This window comes from Corvus kubaryi, unplaced genomic scaffold (genome assembly GCF_017639235.1).
Source record: "Corvus kubaryi isolate FWS band 111438036 unplaced genomic scaffold, C.kubaryi_AGA036_p1.0 71, whole genome shotgun sequence".
NCBI lineage: Eukaryota > Metazoa > Chordata > Aves > Passeriformes > Corvidae > Corvus > Corvus kubaryi.
Window position 1 is genome coordinate 2397043 of NW_024582059.1, and position 23060 is coordinate 2420102.

The 23060-nt window shown below is 35.8% G+C and overlaps 2 protein-coding genes across 2 annotated transcripts in view; one reads left to right on the forward strand and one right to left on the reverse strand.

Moving 5' to 3' along the window:
- Positions 1-17282, forward strand: part of AIMP1 (aminoacyl tRNA synthetase complex interacting multifunctional protein 1) — a 32428-nt gene extending 15146 nt beyond the window's left edge. Inside the window, exons 2-7 of the mRNA XM_042049705.1 lie at positions 673-806; positions 1563-1676; positions 3877-4035; positions 6591-6802; positions 10075-10243; positions 17034-17282. Coding sequence (XP_041905639.1) covers positions 673-806; positions 1563-1676; positions 3877-4035; positions 6591-6802; positions 10075-10243; positions 17034-17200 — 955 coding nt within the window. The 3' untranslated portion in view covers positions 17201-17282. The remainder of the gene's footprint in view (positions 1-672; positions 807-1562; positions 1677-3876; positions 4036-6590; positions 6803-10074; positions 10244-17033) is intronic.
- Positions 17283-18857: 1575 nt separating this feature from the next.
- On the reverse strand, positions 18858-22506 carry GIMD1 (GIMAP family P-loop NTPase domain containing 1). The gene is made up of 3 exons (XM_042049707.1): positions 22419-22506; positions 20654-21075; positions 18858-19502 (listed from the first exon to the last, which is right to left on the reverse strand). The coding sequence occupies exons 2-3, from the start codon at positions 21044-21046 to the stop codon at positions 19233-19235; spliced, it is 663 nt and encodes a 220-aa protein (XP_041905641.1). The 5' UTR covers positions 21047-21075; positions 22419-22506; the 3' UTR covers positions 18858-19232.
- Between the last annotated feature and the right edge of the window lie 554 nt (positions 22507-23060).

Consider the following 23060-nt stretch of genomic DNA (forward strand, 5'->3'; position numbering starts at 1 on the left):
AGTGGATACAAAACTGAACAATCAAAATTGGTGCTAAAATAACTCTGAAGGTGTAAACTTAATAAAAGTTTTTTATATCCATGATAAGTAAAAATACTCATGAATTCTCAGTATGAAAAATAAAACAACAGTACATTCTTAATATATGCACAGCTACAATGTATGAAATATTCAGTATATTCTGAATAAATTTATTAGAAAAGTTTGGAAATTTTTGTGGGATGATTCCATTTTCTTCGTCTCCATAAAATCGGTATACACTTAATATATATTTTTTTAGTTAAGCACAGGATACAGTGTTTTCCTGTCCAATCTTTTCCCTTTTATTTCCTCCCCCCTCCCCCTCCCCCCCTCCCCAAATATATTCATACCTTTCCTTCTGAGAAGGTAGATTTATTTTTTTTTCTGTTTCATGAAGGGAGAACACATTTTCTGCAGCTGGGAAGAAAAATAGCTTTTCTTCCAAAATGCTTGAAAGCAGCTGTCAAACATCAGATTCTGTTTAACGTTGCTTTTTGTTTGGGCTTTGCATTAAGAGGTGGGAGCCCAGCTTTTCACTTAGCAATGCTTTTTTATTCAGCAACTGATTTGAGAACTGCTTGACGTGGTAAGAGGTAACAGTGTTATTGCATTAAGAAGTTATTAATTTTAGGCTGTCTGTTGTTTGTCTAGGTTTTTATCCCGTTTTTTGGTAAAGATGGCAGCCAACAATGCAGTGCTGAACAGACTGGAGCAGAAGGGTGCAGAGGCTGATCAAGTTATTGAGTACCTCAAGCAACAAGTTGCTCTGCTCAAGGAAAAAGCCAGTAAGGATTTACCTATCTTATGCTAAACCTACTAACCAGATGGTTAACAGTAAATGCTCATAGGAGACAATGAGAATATGTGGTGCTCAGCCTTTAAAGTGTGTTTCAAGTTCTCCAAGATAAAACTTGTAACAGTAGCACCACTTCACTGTCCTATGGTTTGTGGGGGTTTTGGTTTTGTTTTGTTTGTTTGTTTGTTTGTTTGTTTTTGAAGCTGCTTATTCTGATCTAGAAGAGGTATGGGTGAGGAAGAATTAGTGACACAAACTATGGAAATTTGATAGGACAGGATTCCATTTGAAGGGAGTAAGGGGAGTTGGAAAGAACCCAAGACCGTGCATTATCCTGAGTTTGTTACTGCTTTTTCACAACTATGGCATTCTTTCAAGAGTATCATACCTTCAACTTTGATATTTTGTACTTAACTTCACTGTATCCATGAATTGAGGTGCTGTGTATTACAAACATCATCAAGGTTTTTCTGTAGGTTTCTTGGAGTTTTTTCTTGTGATTCTGTTTAGGGGACTGAGAAGATAGTATATTGAGAGGCAACTTGATTATGTAAGTATTGTAAAAATGGCTATTTCCAACAAAGTAAATAATTCCTAAGTATTTCTGATGCTACACTCCTTGAAAGTTTTCACTTACGTGCTTTTGGCTCACCATGTTTCACTTTTCTTTAAAAAGAAACCTCTGTGTCCAAAGTGATTGAATGCTAGTTACTGAAACCTGGTTTCTTTAATGTGTCAATTCTAGTCTTGCAGGCATCTCTCCGAGAAGAGAAGAAGCTCCGTGTAGAAAATGCTAAACTGAAGAAAGAAATTGAAGGGCTGAAACAAGAGCTGATTCAGGCTGAAATTCGAAATGGAGGTGGGGAAAAAAGTGCTGTTCTCATACAACATAGTTGTAGTTAGCACAAAACTATCTTAATTCTTCTTGATTTTTACCTTTTGTATGTGATTTTATGGTACTTCCTACAAATCCTGGATTTTCCTAGGTTCTGTGCCTATGACAAGTTACTTGATTCCAACTTTTTAATGAGCTGCAGGCCTGACAGATCCATATACCAAACTTAATCAGAAGTGGAACTAGTTCTTTGTATGTTTTTGTTCAGTGCCTTTCATAATAAGCCCCGAACCTCACTGATGACAATAACTCCTTGTAATACCTTAGAAATTGCTGCATGTCTAACTCTTCTTGCTACTTTGAATATTTAATCTGGCATGACTGAAAAATTACTATGGACAAATCAAGCCATAGTGCAAAGTACAGATGGTCAGGGACTTAACTAGGAAAGCTGTGGTAATGTAAAATTAGAAACAGTATGTTCTGTATTTATGATTCTGTGCTTTAGACCAGCCTTCCATTGGACTTCTTTGTTCTTTGCACTCCTCTATGTAGTTCTATTCAGCTTGTACCATCATTATATACTTCATATTAAAAAAGAAAAGAGAAAAACCTCCCCAAAGTGGAAGTGTTTCAGATACAGGATGTTGTCTTTTAAAGTCCTCTTCTGCCCTCAACAGTTATTGCTATTTATTCCCATGCTGTCAGTATTGTAATTGTTTAAGATAGTATCTGGATGCTAGCATTCAACTGTACTGAATGTTTTACTGGTAAAACAGCACATTCAGTCTTTAAAAAGATTAACATGTTGTGAATACAGAGAATTATTTTGCTCCTTTGGGCACCAGTAAAGCCTTTTCATGTACTAAACCAAACCATTAGTTATATTTCTCTGTTGTCTGTTAGTCTGCAGCAGTTCTTGACAGGTGTAGGATATTTCACAGAATCTGTTTTGCTTGAGAGAAGTCTCAAGGTATATTGGTCCAAGATGGCAAAGGAAGTGCTTGATGTGCATCTTCCTTTAATTAGCTAGTTCATCTAAGTGGTAGTAGGACTAAATTAATATCTTTTCTTATGAAGGAAATAGATGTTTGTTAGCTTTGAAAGTACTAAGTAGTTGAGCACAGAAATTAGATGGACACAGAAGATCAAAAATATCATGAGATATTTTTTCAAAAATCTGAGAAACAAAGACTTTCCCTAACTAGCAAGCAAGTGGTTGTTGGTAGAACAAATCTCATACTCAAATGATTTTAGAAAGTCGTTTATAAGAATATAATTTGTGCAAATCATTTCTGTGTTGAAGAGGATAGGTATCAAACTAACAAAGTGCAGTTCTTCAGGAAAGTTAATAAATATCTGAAATACAAAACAAAATGTATGCAGAATGGAGAATTCTATAATAGTAACATCAGAAGGATTTATCAGTCGTTAATCATAGAACAGCCTGGATTGAAAGGAAGTTCAAAAATCATCTAATCTATCCTTTCTTGGGAAGGGGAGCCTTGATGATACTGTCTAGCACACTGATGATGCTTACTCACTACAGTTATTGGATTAAAAGCCTTGATGAGATTCTTGAAGAGCAGAATGTAGAAGAGAGGTGATTCGTACACTTTCGTCTGGTAAGATTGATAGTGCAATGTCCAGAATTCTGTATCAGCAGGTTAAAGAGCTATTGAAGGTAATGTGGAGAATTTAGGGAAGGGATGTGAGAAATCAACAGATCATGTTAGGTATGCAGGTAGTTTCATATTATTCAGGCTCAGTTTCTGAAGTTTAATCATAAGAGTTGAGGGATGATCTGAATACTGTATAAAAAGGATTTTGTGCATAACTCATTTATGGAATAGTCTCCAGTATGATGAGCTATAAACTGAAACTAAACAAATGGGAGATAAGGAATTGGTAGAAAAAATAACTAGATGTTGACATCAACTATAAAAAGAGATGGTATTTGCTTACGTATTTTCTGTTATTTAGCACTTTCTCCCATTTAAAAATATGTAGTCAAACACTTCGTTTTAACTGATGATAATAATCATACATAGATTGAGTTCTGAAACGTGTTTTGTAATGTTGTGCTTCACTACTCAGCAGTTGTGGTTTAGGTATATGAAGCAAAATTTTCAGTTCTCTCTGCTTTTTCATTTATGTTGGACACTTAAAAATGTCAGTGTTCAAAGTTCTGGTACTGCCCTAACTTTTGTGGTTTTGATTTTAGTAAAGCAGGTCACAGTTCCTCCTGGTACAACCCTTTCTACAGCTTCATTTTCAGAGGATATTCCACAACCTACAGCAGTTACAGCATCTTCTGGTTCCAAAGATCAAATTCAAGGTGAAGATGAAGAAAAGAAAAAGAAGGAAAAAGTAGAAAAAAAAGGTGCTTCACTTTTCTTATCTGTGATAGACAGTTGAGGTATTTAATTTATGCAAGTGCTTTTGCATGTTTTTGAGCACAGAATAAAAGCTTTCATACAGCTACAGTAGGAAGAGTCATGTGCTAGCTCTTAAATCTTGAAAGTACTTGAAGCTAATGAAGGCTGTCAAGTAAGCTACAGATTCTTCCTTGCATGGGATGCATGCCAAATTCTGTTTAATGTGACTGAACTTCCTCATTCAAAAAACCACCACCAACAAAAAACAAGGCATGTCTGTTGGACACCTGTACTTTCGTGCAAGCGTATCTTGTAACTTAAACCTATGTTTTGCACACATTCTCTAATGCAGATTATTATTAATTTTCTATGAATAGATTTGTACAGGTTTTCAGATTTTGGATATTATGATAGTGCTCTGTCTCTCTTATTTTTCTGGTGAGCTGTACAGAGACTTACAAGCCATTTCATATTTTTTGACGTATTACAGTCTTTGCTGCATTAATATTCCACAGAGCTGTAAACACAAAAGCAGAGGCCACATATCTTATCAGTCAATTAACTGTTTCCCTCAAGTATTCAGTGGCTACAGAGCAAGTATTCAGTTGGTAAGGAAAAATAATACTTTCTGTATATGATGAGGGGAAGTACAATACAAGTAGCTTAGACTCAGTTAGACAAGCACAGATCACAGAATATTCTGAGTTGAAAAGGGACTCACAAGGATCATCAAGTCCACCTCTTAAGGGAATGGCCCATACAGGGATTGAACCCACAAATTCAGTGTTATTAGCACCATGCTCTGACCAACTGAGCTCATCTCATATGGAAAGCAATGGTTGACTTTTGCCTTCCAGTGACTATTTGGAAAAAGGTGAAACAGAGCATGAACATTAAATAGTAGCCCTGAACAGGTTATTTCTGTGGAGTTCAGCATCTGTTGTAGATACTGTATTTAACAGTTGAAGTAACCAATGTGTAAAATTTGGTTTTAAGTCTAGAAATTGATGAAATTATGGAGTATCTCAAATACCTTTGCTTTCTGTCCTCTGTGTCATCTGTTTCCTCTCTGTTATTCTCATATTCATTGTTCTACTTCATGCAAATCTCATCTGTGTGATTTCTCTGGGTATTGATTCTGGACTGACTCTGACACTGGCCAAAGGAGAGCATTTTTCTCCTTAGCGTGTGGCATTGAAATGGATATTTTCTATGTATCTGTATATATGCACCATGTACACATTTGCTGTGTTCTCTTTTGATGAAAGACTTCATTTCTCTTGTAGAGAAATGTCATGGAGAGCAGTGTGGAATGACACCAAGGATAAACATGGCAGGACTTCCAAATGATTTTAGATATTATATGTCAGCTATTTGGATTGGGATTTATTTTTTCCAGTTTCTCTTACATTATTGTATATATGACTGATTTTATTAATCTAATTGTCAATTACATTAAAAACCCCAGTCGTAATCACTAGAGCTTTTCATTCATCATAAATGAGCTGAAATATTTTTGAAGAGCTGTTGCTTACATTAAAAAAATACTGCCTTTTTATTATTGAATGTATAATTTAATTTCAGGCTGTACTGGAACAATGATGAATGAATCAAATTGCATGTTGTGTTCACTTTTCCTTTTTTGTTCCCTAAAGAAGAGAGTTTAGTTTACATTAATATGTAAGTTATCTTGCATGAAAGAATAACTGAATATGCTTATTTAAAGTAAGCATCTTAGACATTTAGTAAACATCTTAGACATTTCTTAATCTCCCAGAGATTATAGCTGTTAAACAAGTCTTGAATGTCTCCTAAACAGCACAGTCTTATCTACAAACTGGATGTAATTTGCTCATCTTGAAAGCTGTATTGCATGTTTTATGATTCTATGATCTAAATAAGCAGCTGAGTATGGGGAGCATTGAGTCACTGTTGCTTTATACTATACAGTCTGTGTGGGTGATGATCACGGGGTAAAGACACCACACCAGGGGAACCTTGTAAGCTATGAGCATTTTCATGCACTGTTAAGTTTGGGAAGTGAAGAATTTTGGCTAAGGTCATCTTGAAGAGTTGCATTGCAGTTGTGACAGTGCAGTTGCAGTGAGTTCACAGCTCCTGACTGTGTACAATGCTGACAATGCTGATAAGCACTAGTAACCTGATGGACTGTGATTGCCTAGTTTGCTTTTACTGGTGAAACACCATGGCAAGGCTTACTGGTAATTGCTAAGTATTAAAATGGGACTATCAGGCTTATTGATGCGGCCTTTGTTAGAGTATTTATGTCACTTACCCATGTTAGCTGCACTTAAATTCAGGGTGACTTTACAAACAGGAGGTGGCAATTAGTTGAGGTAATGATGTAAATTGAAGTATGCATGATGATTCACCACTGGAAACTGGTAATAGAGGTGCTAACTCTTTACTCTTCTTTTGTGTTTTGCACAGAATTTATGCTTATTTCTGAGATTGTAGCTCACTTTTCCCTTGCAGTATTCATATACATTAGTTGTGCTTTTTTAAATGTTAATTTCACGAACAAAATGTTCTTTGATAGGTGAAAAGAAGGAGAAGAAACAGCAGCCAGCTGCTGGAAGTAGTGATGCAAAACCTGTAGATGTTTCTCGTCTGGATCTTCGTGTTGGCTGCATTATTACTGCTGAAAAGCATCCAGATGCAGACACTCTGTACGTTGAGCAAGTGGATGTTGGTGAAGCAAGCCCAAGGACTGTTGTCAGCGGTTTAGTGAAACATGTTCCTCTGGATAAGGTATTGACAAAATTATTTACTTAGAGCTTTTCCTTTCCTAAAGTATCTTAAGACATTCATCTGTTTATAGGATATGTTTTCATTCTGCTAAAAGACTTGTACAGTCATGAAAACAAAAATAAAATGCAGATGGAAGTAATGCTTAACAACATTTGCCAGAAACCAGAGAAGTACCCTTTCCGCAAATCAGTTTCTGATTGCAGTGCTTCTATCCTGGGATCTTATTCCATGCCATTGGTACACACTGGACTCCGAAACTAAACAGATGTTACCCTTCCTTTAGGTTTCCTACTATGTAGTAGAGAAATCATAGTACCTTTGTTGGTATGATCCAAACTTTCGAAACCTTTGCCTTCCAATTCTCTTTTATAGCCTGTTGAAATATTTGGCAAGAAGTAAAGCAGAGAGCATGTAAATTCAGCTTAGCTGGCAATAAATAGCTTAAACAACAGTGGAATACAAAATGCATATTTTTGCTTCCTTGTGCAGAATAGAATCTGCCTCTGTGCTTCTTTTAGTTAATACACTTTGGTGTTTGACACAGATGGTTTATGGGTGCCTTTGAACAACCTAAGGCTTCAAGATTAAGTTCTGCTTTCACACCTCTTCTAGAGGGGGAGAGGAATTGACTGAAGGCTTCTCCTAAATTCAAATTCAGGCTTGGCATTTAATACATTGTTGTTTGAGCAACTGCAAAATGGATCATGAAGGAATTGGTCTTAGTCTGGAAAAAGCTCCACTTTCTTAAATGTCTTTTCAATCCTTGTTTGCACACTGTCCCCATGGTAAGACTGCAAACATAGGAAGCAATTAAAATTGTGATTGTTTTTATGCTACACAAAGTTACTGAATCAAAAAAATAAAGACTGAATATAGTAACTATTCTGCACTGATCACCCTATGGTGTCCGCTTACTGGATTTGCAGTGGACAAAATCTCAAATTGCTTGCTTTTAGCAGTCTGCTTTCAAGAAAGTATGTAGAAGAAAGCATCTTAAAAGCCATTCTAAATGGCTTTTAAGACTTACAAACGTGAAGTGCATAGAATGAAATGGCAGCAAGAGTCTTTTCTCTTTAACCTTCTTTCTGAGTGGTAGAATAATCTGAAGTGCTCATTAGAAGAGAATTAGGGATCATCCTTGCACGTTCTTTGAGAGCAATTTGTTTGCGTGTCTGTTTTTGGTTTTGGCAAGTCTCTATTAAGACAGTAAATTCTTAGGGGCAAGCTTCCATCTTTTTGTGTTTTTTGAAGTGTTCAAAAATGTGAAGGCCTGGCATGTGTCTACTGCCATATATTGAAATAAAAATATATACATCAGATCAAGGACCATAGCCATAAATTTTTTCACAAAAAAATTCAGCTGTTCATGATTTTGGTGTTTGATGTGGTAATTTAGCAGTGTTTGAGGCTGTAGTATTTGTATCATCTGATTTTACTTTTGGTTAGGAAGCAGAGTGTGTATCTTCACTAACATTTCAGTATATGGTGCAAGTTATTTATGGGTGTGAAAACGTCTTGCTTGCCCACTTTATATGTGGCTGTGTTTTTGTTCACATGGTGGTAAAGCCACGTCAGAAGTTGCACCCTCTGTTGTCATGAACAGATGTGTCGCAAGTAATACGGATATGGAAGGATGTTGGTATGAGGTGGACCATGCCATTGCTGAGCTCTTTTGGCAGCTGGGGACAATTGGGGAAATTTCTGAAATGTCAAAAGGAATTGACAGCTTTTCTGCCACTGCATTTGGCTTTTTGAAGTGGATCTTTGTGTTTCTAGCATTGATACCTGTTTCAGGTAATTGTTCTTGAAATTCAGGCAATTCTCCAGTGTCACTTTTTGTCACCTCCTGAAATCCTCTTTAACCTAAGAGAACCTCGTGTCAATGATCAGAAGTGAAGAACAGAAATGCAGGGAATGTATCTTAACAAGCAGGGAGAAGGCCACCATCATCCTCCAGAAATACTATTCTACAGTTCTACCATTCTATTCTACATTTGTTGTAAGAGGACACATTACACTTACATCTGTTATAAACAGATGATTTTTATAGCAGAAACTTTTTCTTCCATTTAGATGCCTTGAACTCTTTTCTTTCTAGATCACTGTGTTGTCCACCCAGTAATCAGCATTCCATTCAATAGTGATAATTCAGTGCTAGATAATACAACTTCCATTTTAGTCACTGACATGTTACGACCATTTTTTGTGTTTTGGGCTACTTATTTCCATAGCAATAACTTGAGAAATTTGCAGTCAATGGGCTGGCTTGAAACTTATGCAAGATCAACTTTTCCTTAGCAACTGCTTCATTTTGGCTATTTATATTTTTGCTTTTTAAAGTGTTCTACTTGGAAAATATACAGTATTTGAAATAGTCAATCATATGAGTTTTATTAATTATTAATCCTGCAGGTTTGTTGAAAGTTTGTGTAGTGATGCACAAAGACCAAAATCTAGAAATATGAAATATATATATATAATGTGCACTAGTAGCATGGTAATTAAGACATCTTTACTTTGTCACTTAGGAATGTTCAGGGTTTCATTTTTATTAGTTGTGAAAGTGTGGTTTGCTTTATAGTCCCAAGTGTGGCAGTTTTTCTGAGCAAAGTATATTTTCTCTGGTTTACTACTGTAATTTTTATTAAAATAAAACAAAACCCAGAGAAATGTAGTTTCACAGGTTTGCTCTAACAAATTCAGTGTACCAGTATATACAGCCATTTTCAGTGACTAAAAAAAATTCAAGGCATTTGGGTTAAATAAGATAAAATTTAAGATTCAAATGAGCTTATTATGTAAAAGACCTCTAAGCTTCCAGGATACAGTTTGAAATTTTTACCTATGAGCCTAATTTGCAGACTGGTTTTGTTGTTGTTATTATCATCATTAAGTAGAAATTGCTTGGTAATAGTGCTATAATGAAAGTAGACTAAAGTGGTTGTCTGTAATGAATAAAGATGGGAATGCAAGTGAAATGCCTCGCCTGTTTTTTAGATTTCTGAATTGCATATTACATATTTCCATGATAAATATGTCACATTTCAGCATTTAATCCCTTATTCACTGGCCAGCTCTTAAGGGGTTTAAATGTTATGTTACTGGTGTCCAGGCGTTAAAATCGTGAATCTGTTGCTACGTGCTTCTCTTACACTTCGCTTATCATGGTAAGATCTCGTCACTGTATTTCTTTCGTTGTGACGAAATAATGGGAGTCCCCAGAACCACATGGCATTTTAAGTACTCATATCCTTCTGTTTTCCTCCCCCAAGATGCAGAATCGGATGGCAGTACTTCTCTGTAACTTGAAACCTGCAAAGATGAGAGGAGTGGTGTCTCAAGCAATGGTGATGTGTGCCAGCTCCCCAGAAAAAGTGGAAATTCTGGCTCCCCCACCTGGAGCAGTACCTGGGGACAGAATCACTTTTGAAGGTTTTCCTGGTAAGTAGATATTTGGGAAAATGATGGAAACAGGTATGCCAATGTGGCCTCAGCATCGAAACACATCAAAGAGCTTTTTTTAAAGTTGGCTGGGTTTTTTGTTGAAATTTTCTGAATTAGTTCTTTTTTTTTTTAATTTACATGCTAATATTGTGTAAATAAAGGATTAAAAATACTGTATCATCTGTCAAAAAATTGTAACTTGATAAAGTTGTATAGAACTAAATGTAAAATATCCCATTCCTTTAAGTCTCAGTAAGTATTTCAGCTTTGAAATATATGGATAAACATAGTTGCACTTGGCAAGTTACAACAAGCAAATGTAAAGCATCTTTCACAGTGTCTCAGTGTAAGTGATGAAGTATTAAATTCCTAATTCCAGCTCCTCCCTGTAGTGAAAGTGTCAGAACTTGGGGAGGGTTTTTTTTTTGAGGAGGAAGAGATGGAGAGGATAGAAGGGGGTGGAAGTCTATTCATGAGAGGAGCCCATAATATTCAAAACACCAGGGTTTTTTTGTTTGTCTGGGATGAAATGTCTTCTTAGGTTTCCAAAGAGAGACATTGGACTTCTTCCCACTTAATTAAATCAATAAATCCATTCAGAATATAAATAAGAATTTAACCAAATCTAAACTTTATCAAAAGATGATTTTTCGTCCATTTTTCCATTTCTTCAACCTCTATAAAAAGGATTAATTTTTGGCTGCTTATTGGGAACTCAAATAAAGCATCACAGATTTATCATGTGGATGAATGCTTCCCTCCTACCCAAATGCCAGTTCATTAGTCTCAGTCTGAAAGGGATACAGTCAGATCATCTTCTTCTGTTGCTGTATTTGTTAGCACTGTTACTTTGTTATTTTTATAATGGTTATGAGTGTTTTCATCAGGAAGTGTTGGTTCATTATGATCCCAGTAAAAAGCCACTCAGACTAAAGACTCAGACTAAAGTGTCATTTAAAATGCTGTTCATGAGAGCTGAGTGTGAAAAGAAAGACTAGTATAAATAATCTTAGGTTGCGCAGATGATGGGAATGTACCTGCAGCATGCTGTGCACTCCCTGTCCATAAGGAGAGTTTCTTCCCTTTCTGTTGTTTGAGTTATTGCCGTATTTTTTTTACTCATTGCGACTGTCAATCATAAAGGAAGTTTGTGTGAGAACTTGGTGCTGCCCTGTTCCATAAAGGTGAGGACACACAGGAGGCTCAGTTGCTGATGCCAGATGGGAGCTGCCTGCCTGCAGGCTCCTCTCCTACGATCAGCTGCCTAGCTTTATCCTGTACCCTAAGAATTTAGGAATTTGTGCAGCACAGCCCAAGCGCAGATCTACTCAGGGTAACTGTTAAGTGGATCACAGAGGTCTTGATGAACAGTGCTCTTCTGGTCAGGATCGCTGCATCGCTTTAACATAAAGAAAATGTGGTCCAACTCCCAGTATTTCCCATAGTTGGTGAAAGTGTATGTGTGTGCATTTATCAATGAAGTATTCATCTTCAAGGTGAATTTGTTGTTCAAAAGTTGGCTTTCACATGTGAGAAGATGGTGTAACTTTATTTTCTGCATAGAACTATATTAACCTTTTTAAACTATTGTACTTCTGACAGTTTCTAGCTGTACAGCAGCATTTTGATTTATAAACCTCTTGGCAAGCTCTATGTGTAAACATATTTGCATGAAATACCTTTCAGAAATATATATGTGTGTGTATATATATATATATATAAAATTTTTTTTATACTTCCCAAGAGTGAAATTGTGATGCTTTAAAAATATATATATATATTTTGGTTGGAATATGATAAAGGAAGCAATGCTCTGTCTAGGTGCTCTGTGAAACAGAAAAATAGCTCAGCTTGCTGAGATTTAATGCTCCAATTGAAAATACTTTAAAATAATACTGTGTTTAAAAAGGAAATCAGTCTGGCAGCATTTGTTTTTTTCAGTTTTAGTTTCCTGTATTAAAAATATAGCAAGCTTGCTAGTTGAGATGCAGAATTGGTAAGCTATACTGAAATCTTAAATGCTTCAGCAATTGCATTGACTAAATTGCAGGAATACTCACTCATAGCTTCTTGTTGTTATCACATATAGCGAGTAAAGATGGATTAAATCTTGGACCTTTGTTACCTGCAAGAATGTTCTCATACTGCCTTCTGTTGCTGTGGAAATGGATGTGCAAGAGAGCATCAAGTTGTAGAATAAACATTTCTAGTGTATAGGCCCTGCAAAATGATATACAAGCTCACCCCTCAAAAACGCCCTATGCCCAGCTTGAGGGTCTTATTTTGTTTGCTTTTGTCTAAGATATAGCCTTACTCCGAACTTATATCTCAAGTAGCTTCATATGCCTGGCATTTGAAAATGGGAGAGCTGGTAGTACTGCTATTTTCTGTTCACCAGCATATCTATTCTTGCACATGACTAATGAAGTGAGTTCTGTCAAAATAATTGAACTATTTGACTTCAGTTGTTTGGTTTTTTTACAGTGGCAAAAAGCTTTTCCTAGAGCAATCAGTTATAGAAATATTTGTTCTAAAATTATTCCCATCTGTTACAGTATGCAGACACTGTGTTGACATTTTGATCCTTAAAAGATACAGAATAAGCTAAAGGTGGTGTGTAAATTGTTCTAGCTCTGAAGGCTTGCAGCCAGCGACACAAGGTTTTGTGTGCATTATATCGTTTCCTTCTGGTGGGCAGCCAAAGACACGGAGCTCTGATGAGTGCCAAATGAAGGTTTTTACAACCTGTTTGCCAGGTGTATATATCCAGGGCTATAGATTGTAGTCTGAAATGTGGCACTGTTCTCTAATGCTTCATAAAGAGCTGCTTGGAAAATTTTGTAGGTGTGAGATTAAAGCTAATCACTGACTTTGAAAATTTACCTAATGCTTAATAGTGCGAAGTGATCTGTCTTTTTCTTACCTAAAACTTATTTCAAAGAGTTCTAAGTCTTGAGATTTTACTATCTTGAGTAGGAAGATGCAAAAAAAAGCATTGGTAGATGGAGACTTAAAAAATCATGGTGACATCTGCTTCTGTAAATTTATTTGTTGGCTTCTTGTCTTTTTAATGTTGCTGTTGTAAACTAAGATAGGGGGAAACTCACTGGGAGACTGGAAAACTATTTCTCAGGTTTTAATGGGGTTGAACATCTATCTTCTACTGACTTTTTTTGTGTTAAAACCTCATGCTTCTTAGCTGCTGCTCTCTCCTCAAAGACCATCTGGCACTTCCCTGATGATGTTACCAGGAGGATAGACTCCTTGTTGTGTCACGTCATTTAATTTCAATGCTTAATTGTAACCGTTTATATTCTGATCAATTTTTTTTTAAATGTAACTGTAAAGCATAAAGATTCAGTTGGAATCCTTGAAGTTAAAATAGAAAGGACAGCTGGGTCTTATTTAAGTTTGAAGTATGAAAGCCTGTGAAGCAACAGAAGCACCACCGGCAACAATAAAGCAACTCTAAAATGCACGCAGCTGTCTATCAAGCAGCTTGGAATTGAGTTATTTTTAAGTCTTCTCTCTCCGTCATACACAATATTCATGAGATACAGACTAATTTTCTTTGGTTGTTTTAGTTGAAGTAAACCAATTGTATCTTGTTTCAAACCACTTAAATTTTTTTTCTGTAACAACTGGAGTGTTTACCTAGAACCATCTTGGGTGTTACAAAGGAGAGATTTGATAAAGAATGCTGTTGCCTGGAGTATTGTTCTGTTTTGTTTGTTTGTTTGATGTCTTTGCCCTCAGTGGAATTTTTAACACTGTTCTATACTCCAGTGCATGAATCTTCAAGATCTCTTGGGCCTTTTTTGCATTCAAAACTTTATAAAATTTTTATCCTACTTCACTGGAAAAGGTCTGATTTTTAAACTGTGGAAGAATTGTTCTGTCGTGTGTGTATGTGTAAATTCTATAACCTCCTGCAAAGCCTACAAAGCCTTAAGACAGCAATAATACTTAAAGATTTCACAGCTAACTGTGAAATCTGTTTTCTGATAGCAGTGACAGATGCTTTGATGCCACAGGAACCAGAGATCTGTTACTTATAATTATATAATTATATAATTATATAATTAAATTATCGTTCTGGTCTAAGAATCACTAGCAATTAAGGAAATTACTATCTCTAGAAAAATAAAAAGTGGTAAAGCTGAAGTGCAGTCGTTAGCCTGTAGTTAGCAGGTTTCTTTAATCAAAGCTTGAGAGTATTCATGTTTTCCTTCAGCTGCACCATTGCAATTCACTGTGGGGTAAGTGGCATTAAGTAAAGTCACACATCATTGTGTCCTTTTGCCCCTTGCTGCGCTGAGATCTATTCCTACAGTAGTTATTGAGCTGTTACAAAATGGAGAGGTTTCTTGCTTATTATGAAAATTTTTTTGTAGTATTGAAACTTCAAGATGGAATGACATGTTTAACAAAATTTGGGACCTCTTATTTGGCTCATTTTCAGTAAAGAAGAGTGGAAAGCTGATTAAACGATTAAAAGCTTCAATTTATTTTATTTATAGAAACTCTTCTAAAGAATATTTTCTGGGAAGAAGGAATGCAGTGAGGAGAAGGCATAGGAAAATGCACAGCTTAAAGCTCTGGTAGTATTTAAAATTGGTGCCTATGCTAATCTAATATTAGCTCACCACAGATCCCAAGGGGGCTTGACGCAGGATTCCAAAGAAATTTATTAACATCCAAAACGTGTTTTTTATAATAAAAGTATGGGGTTTTTCTTACTGAAGAAAAAAAAAAAATCATGTGCTTTTAATATTTGAAGAGGGGAAGGAAAATGCACAATGGATCACTTAACATTCTGTTTAATGGTTTTATTAGTTTGTATGTATGCACTGTGGTCTAAATCCAAGTTTGCCTTTGTTCATGAACCTGAGCATTAAGCTAATTTATTTTTGTGAAAATGCACAGTTAGCTCTAAACATTTAATAATTTTTATTTAATGGTGTAATTATTTAGGCAATTAACACAGTTAAATTTCTTCCTCTGTTTACTATTAATTATAAATATTATATAAAGATAATTATTAATGTTATTACTGATTTTTCTTTGAAATACTAAATGCACTCTGGTTGTGAAATAACTTGATTGCATTATTAAATACTGCTCTGGTAAGGCTAGCTTACTTCACAGAGAAATCTGGCCCAGTCTGCTTCTCTTGCATATATAGAAGCTACAGAATTAGACCCATCTACGGACAGAAATAATCCAGGGTTCCAGGCATTGTGAATGTGAGTAGACTGAACTATTGAAAACATTTACAGCAGATTACCAATAAGGCATGAGGCAGTAGTTTTTAACCACTTGTTGGTCAGTCAGTCAGACTTACCAAGCAGTGATGAATTTCAACCAGCTACTAGAAAAAGGTAAAAGGTAAAAACGTAAAGGTTAAAATCCCTGTAGTTTTAGTTTTTCTTCCTAAACCTTTGGGAACACTTTGTAGTGCAGCTTGGGAGTACTTGATGTTCTGCTCACTTGGAGAGCTCTTCCTCTGAGAGAATCTCAGGGATGATATGATTACTAGGATTTGGTTTTTGATTCTTGCTTGTTCTTGAACTTTTGATTTTGATAGTTTGGTCAGAATGGTGCCAATATGGCACTACAAGCAAGTAAAAATATACAGTGTAACAACAATGAAATAGCGTGAGATTCCTTTCGGTATTTAAATGTGCAATTCTTGTGGGGTATTTTATTTGTCTTGCCTGTGTGATGCACAAGAAGTTAAAAGCACACAACAATGTTATGATTAAATTATTTTTAATGAAATTTTTTAATAGAATCTGTATTGTTTTAGAGTTAAGACATTAAACTTACTTGACCTTTGAACAGAAAATAATAGTACAGTGAATTTGCTGTCTTGTTTTATCTAGATTGTATCAGCAGGCAGCAGTTTATTCAGTATCTTTGCAGCAAGATTATTTAGCTTGTTTTGTTTCTATACTTTGCATTTCATGCTTATTTAAAAATAGGAAAAATGTACTTCACTATGCTATCTAATTTGTTGACAAAATTACAAAACATTAATAGAAAAAACCTGCATTTTGTGATCATTAGAGATCCTTAAGTAGTCCGATTTGCTAATGTAGTTAGACTGTCAATACCTCTAGGGTGTAGGTATCTTACCATGATGTATCCATTGAAGCAGGAAACTGAGGCTTATCAAGACTGAGGCCATACTTGCTGAAACTGTAGCTAACTTCTGCTTCTGTTACTTTGGGCACCAGAGCTTGTCATCAAACAGTACAAAATGTAGAAGAACAGTGTTGAAACTTGGGGCTAAAATTACATGTCAGTATTCTACTTCTGTACTATTCTTGTCTAAGTTCAGTATTCCTCAAATGTAGCAGCATCTGCTAAATGCACTTAATTGCTTATAAAAACATCATTAATTCCTAAACTTAAGATGCTGACAAACCTGTCTTGGTGAGCAGTGTACTTGTGTGGTCCATATGTACTTAATTCTTGGGAATTCTTTTGGTCTGTAGTATAAACTAACACCAATGGTTTAATTTCTTCCTTTTGACAGTGCTTGTTGTCTGATATAACCTTTTAACCTTGAAAGATCCTCATTTTCAGAGAGGTTCTGGAGGCATTTCCTAGACACTTCCTAATTCCAATCAAAGTTTTCATTTTGAGAATCAAAAGGAATGCTGGGGGATTTTTCCCTTAAAAGTGTGTGCAGTGATGCTATGTGGGCTGTCACAGATGAGCAAGTACATAGAGCTCTTGCACTGAGTTGTGTGCTATGACGTTATTCTTTGTTTTGAAACAGGAGATCCTGAGAAGGAACTTAATCCAAAGAAGAAGATTTGGGAGCAAATCCAACCTGATCTTCATACCAATGACCAGTGTGTTGCTACGTACAAAGGAGTTCCATTTGAAGTGAAAGGGAAAGGAGTCTGCAGGGCAGAGACCATGGCAAACAGCGGAATTAAATAAATAAATGGTTATTAGAAACTTTTACAGATATTGAAATGAAAAGTGATGCAAGCACAATAAAAAACACGAAATGCATGGCTAAGACCCATTTTGTTTGACTTCTTTTCCAGAATATGTTATTTCTCCAATGTTTTGAGAATGCACTCATTCACTATGCTTATTGTCCTTGAGGTTGTGTGTTGTCAGCAGTTATTAACTACTCAGTGCTCATATCTTAATTGCCAAGTCTTGTTCGTGGTAGGACTACAGACAGGCAAGTAAATTTTCTGGACAGCTTGAAGGTGTAGAAATTCTATTTAGCAAGAGCTAAAGGAAATAAGGAAAATACTCTGCCATATTCCTTGTGTGCTAATTGCAGTACTAGCAGTTGGTTAGTGAAGACCACAATTGTCTTTATTCTTCTAGTCACTTAGTAATAGTTTTTCTCCTCTTCTTCCAAGCAGTTTCCAGATCAATTATAAGCCTCTGCCCCATTTCTCTTGCCTGTGTTCTCTCTGTAGTCTGCAGTCAGTTGTAACTGGAAGATTAAATTACGGTGGTTTATGCCCTAAGATGTACAAGTGGACATACTTTCATGTCCCCACAACTAAGCTGTTATAATTGCTTTAAGATCAAAGCTGTCACTTAGCTAGAATAGTTCTTTATCTAGTCTGCCTAGGTATATACTTTCAAACGATAAGACTAAGGACTGGGAAATAATTAATAACAAATAGATTCCTGGAACTAATCAAAAACTAAAAAATCCCCCAAAAAACAAAAAACCAACCCCCAAGAAAACCCAAAACCCAAACAAAACAAAAGATACTTCTCCAGTGCTAAAACAGGTATAAAATTAATTTATATTTTGTTTCATTTTTATGTGCTTTTATGCAATGATATTTTTTACAAAAAGTGCTTTGGTTTTAACAGAAATAGCTTCTTCAGTTTTTACAGTTAGAATTATTTCATAGTTATGTTGTACAAATAGTCATGTTGCTAGGCTATTAGCCTCAAATCAATTATTTTAATTCCTTACTTTCAGTAATATGAAAATAAATGTTTTGGATCAATTTACAATAACCCTTTTAAGTAGCTATTTAGGGATACTTCAGATATTTTGGCATATAATAAATTGTTATTGTCTAACCATTGAAACAGTAAATGCTATTTTAACTACTGAAATTAAAAAAACTTAAGCCTTTCTAAATTTTGCAGGCTTTGAACTTCATTCAGTAAGTGGAGAGAAAACAAAATGACAATGATATAAAATTAGAAGTAACATGCGTTACTTGAACAGGAGATGAACAGATTTCCCTTTTGAATGAGTTTTGTTTGTGCCTGTAAATTATTAGTTTTTCATGCATCTGGGAATAAGCAATAGTAATTAGTTCTTTTAAATGTGCTGAATAGCATTAGGCACATGGAAGCCATTTTATCTGCCTTGTAAACTGTATATCCAATAATGTTTTATTAAACAAAATCCTTGTAGTTCAAGAACTCAATTATAACTAATCTTGAGTCATGGTAGGGAAACACTTTTATAATAGATAAATCTTAGCTTTTAGTACCAGAGAGCTCTTTTTAGAAATGGAAGTTCAGAGGAAACTGAATTCAGAGGAACTTCTGAAAGCTAGAAGAATTGAGTAAAGAGGCTCCCTTACAGTCTGAACTCATGTGCATTTTTAATTTTTTTTTTTTTTTAATTTTTTAAAAATTTTTATTTTATTCTTCCAGATATGTATTCTGTGTGAACTGAAATATACAGTCTGGAGTAGTGCAAAATCTCATTTGTGACTACATACATATTAGGAGCATGATTTTGGAGCACTAGCTTGTTCTGATTCTGTGGTTGAAGCTAGGATTCTGGATGCAGTAATGTGAGGTACTCTATGAAAGGCAAGTAGTTCAGTAATCTAAAGAGATATTTCTAATTGTGTGTTCAAAGGTGTTTGGTATGGATGTGGAGTTTTCCAGTTGATGGCTTTTACTCTTTTATTTCTATTAGATGTTATCTACTGTAGAAAATAGACACATGAGCACCTGAAAGTTAATTTTATTCCTTGCTGTGTTTAAGTAGTACTTGATAATTATTTTTTCGTATAAAATTCAAGAGCTTTGTTAAGACAATGTTTCTTTCCTCTTTAATTATGCTGTTATGGTTGTCTAGGAAAATGTATTTATGCTGTACTGAGCTCAAAAGTGACAACAGGGTACTTGAGGCACTGCACAAGTATGTTTCCTCACTGTATCCAGCCTCTTCTGCCTTGTCTGCATGAGTAAGTAGAACTGCAGTGAAATCCTTCCATGTGGGACCCAGAAGTTCCTGTAATGAAAAGCAAATCTTAGATAGTTATCTCTTATTTCTTTTCCCCACTCCCATTTCATACACTTAGTACATTAACAGACCAATTACATGGATGGGTTTTTTTTCCTGGCAGTAATCCAGTTCATGCTATCCGAGTTGCTGAAATTTCTGGGTCTTTTTTCTCCTTTCCAAGACATTGACATCCACCTTCAGTGGAAATACGTGGTCATGCAGTACTAGCAGTTCTCTGTTCCCTGACTACAGATGTTAACAGAATGTCTCCAGTTTAAAAGTGTTCATGTAAATAAGGAAAAATAGTTGCTTAGCCATGCCACACGTTAGTTTGAAATCAGTAGTTACCACATATCCATATTGCTACGCTGTTAACAGCTCTTCGAAAAAATTTTTTTGAAAAACACCGGATCACCTTTTGTTGAAAAAATAAATGATGAATTTCTATGTAACATCAACTTCAGTTCCAGCTGTGATCCATAAAACTGAACTATTCTTAGCAATTCAGGAAAAACACAAATCAAGTGCATCACCCTAAATACTGGGCCAGAACGTTTGTGTTCAATTTCAGTGATTTATCTGATGGAGGAGAATGGAGAGAACAAGCTGCTTTTCTGGCAGTAAGTACAGAAAAATTTAATAGGAATAAGAGAGGTTGGGCTTTAATTTACAGGTGTAAATGAAATTACAACTTTGGTGCAATCCTGCTAACTCCTATATGACAAGAAGCCTACCTTGGTGATGAAGGACACTCTGCAGTGATCTTGACTCTGTAACCTAAATGCTAAGATATATAAAACTACTTTAAAGGATGTCTGTCCACTTCCAAGGTAAGTTGGGTGTTAAGAAGATCTGGTGTATTGATATTGATTCACCTGTTTTAGACAGTAGGGATGAAAAATACTGAATGCATACAAAATTTTGCCTTAAGCTGCCTAAGGAATTCTTGGGTTATCAGTTTCAGAAAGAGAGGATAGAGCTTCAATTTGCTGAGGACTCAATTACAATGTTTGTTCTGAAATTAACATCTGCCACTCTCAATTCATTAGGCTGTTGTTGGAAAAAAAATATTTCACTTTTGCAGTCACCTCTTCTGTAGCTATTGTCACCTGAAGAGTTGCCATTAGGACAGAGACTTCTGTTTATTTTTTGGTTACCTGGATGAGCTGAACTGTGTCACTGCTTTCATCTGGACACAGAGGCAGGTCAGACCTCAGGACCAAGAGAGCCAAGTGCAGGCCTTCCTCTCCAAAGTGGTGAGCCAAGGCTGCTCTCACCGTGTCTCTCACTTGCTCTTTGCTCAGAGCAGTGTGAGGGTAGCTTGGAGTGTCCAGTACTCGAACGCGGAGAGCTGACTCACAGCCATTTCTCCGTATGAGCCCCAAAATGCGGCCGCTGCGTCCGAGGCTGCAGCACGTAGTCACAGAGCTGGGGGAGAGACGGCTCTCAAAGTCTGAGCTGCCCAACAGGCTGTTCCCAGCAGCACTTTTGCCAGTCTGAGTTTTTCCAAGGACAACAAGGTTGATGCTCATCTCATTGCTGTCTGCCATTGTCTGCGCTTTTATCCACAAACCTGTCACTGAATACAAATAACATAAGATATTTCAGTAACTTTGGGGAGGGGGGAAAAAAAGAGGCAAGAATTTCCAATATTCAGTGTCTTTTGAGTGTTTTTCCCTGCCTGAAATGTGAAAAGAGTTTTAGGAAGAAGCAAAATAGAGCTAAGGAGAGGCAACAGAGAAGGGAGGAGTTGGGAAACAGCTGTGGAAAAAAAACACTGTTGCCATTCTGAGAGAGTAGTAGGTTAGGAAAAGGAGGCAAACTAGGGAAGGAAGAAGAGAATGGTGACAAATGGGTGCTGCTGTTATTGACAATGTTTCAGGATGTAAATATTTACTTGTTTTAGGAAAAAGAAATGAATAATCAAGGAGAAGTAGATTCTAAGGGAGCACTTTTTCACAGCAGAGAACAGCTTAGAATATGTCTTTCATCAGCTACCACTGATGTTGAAATAGACAGTAGTCTGAAAGGGTTTTCTGGTGCAGATAAATCCAAGTATGTCAATTGAAAAAAAAAAAAAAAAGAAGAGCTGAAATAGCCAATCTCATGAAAAGGAGATTTTGGAAATGTATACTAAACCAGCTTATTAGCACATTTAGTGGAAAAGTATATAGACTAGTGGATAGAGAGGAGAGTTGGCTTGGTATCATTTCCAGTTACTCTAATTGTTCATAAATAAAAATTTTCATTCTCTTTGTACTTGTCTCTAATCCAGTATCTGAAGGGGTTTTAGTGCATGTTAAACATCTAACAGGAAGACTGGTTATTTGACTAAATCGAGATGTGTTTCAGAAGGTAAAACCATAGTAGCAAATAGTGGATTTTAAGTTTTTGTGACATGTGAACTTCAGAAAGAGGTTTTTTTTGTTGTTCTTAAGTTACTACGTTTAGGTACTTATAGAGAGATCATGGATAATTTTAGACTGGGATTTCCTGTGATTAATTTATTTAGATTCTTGCTGTGCAATTTAAGCTTTCTCTATCATAATGATTCCATGCCTGAATCAAACTTTTGAAATAGCTTCAATACAACACCAAAGATGCAAGAGCTGGTAATACACTAATTTTGTTACAGGTGGCATTAGATATGTACATGATAATCTTCCTTACTGAATTCACAGTGGGGTTTTGTGGATTTTTCATTGATCAATTTCCTTTTAAAAAAGACATCTTATGAAATGGTTGTCTTCAGTTATTCATCAGTCTCGATATGCATTGTATACTTTGTAGCAAAATAATAGGAGGTAGTGGACATGGATTTGTCTATTCCTTTTTTAAATCGCAATCAAAGATTTGGGGGTTTTTCCCCTGTAAACAGAATACGCTTAAATACTTAGATTAATTTCATATTGTGTCACTTACCTTATTTTCCCTTAAATTCTTCTTTCATTCAGACTTTGTTCATAAACCACATGTGCAGTGTAGAAAGAAGTTCATATGTGAACTTTGAAACTAACAGCAGTGCCGTACCACGCTGAGACTGTTACGTACACATTAATCTGGTTAATCTATTACTGATAGATCCTCATTCAATTGGGTATGTTTGGTCAGTAATTGGCACTGTTGAATTTTTGTGACTTAGCTGCAAATACTGTTTTTGAAGTCATCTAAGTGATTGTATGATGCTGATATTTTTAAAAGTTACTTGAATTCCACTAGCAGTTAAATGTGCAAGCGATAATGGTGGTAGTGGGACTCCTTTGTATTGTGTGTTTTTGAATGTGTCTTCGTATATGCATGTGAAGACCAAATGCGCTCTTTCCTATTATTGCAATGAATTATTAATTGCAATATTTTCATAGCACCGTGTAAATCATTTGCAGAGATAAAGATGTTTGCTTAACAAAGATGGATTAAAATAATAACAAATATATTAAAATGCAGAAATTATTTATGAACCAGGAAGAAAACTGAAGGCTTGCAGAACTACCGGTCATGTGCATTAGCTGTTGGCTGTTAGCCTAATACATTTCTCTTGCAAGCATCATTATTTGGCATGCTATA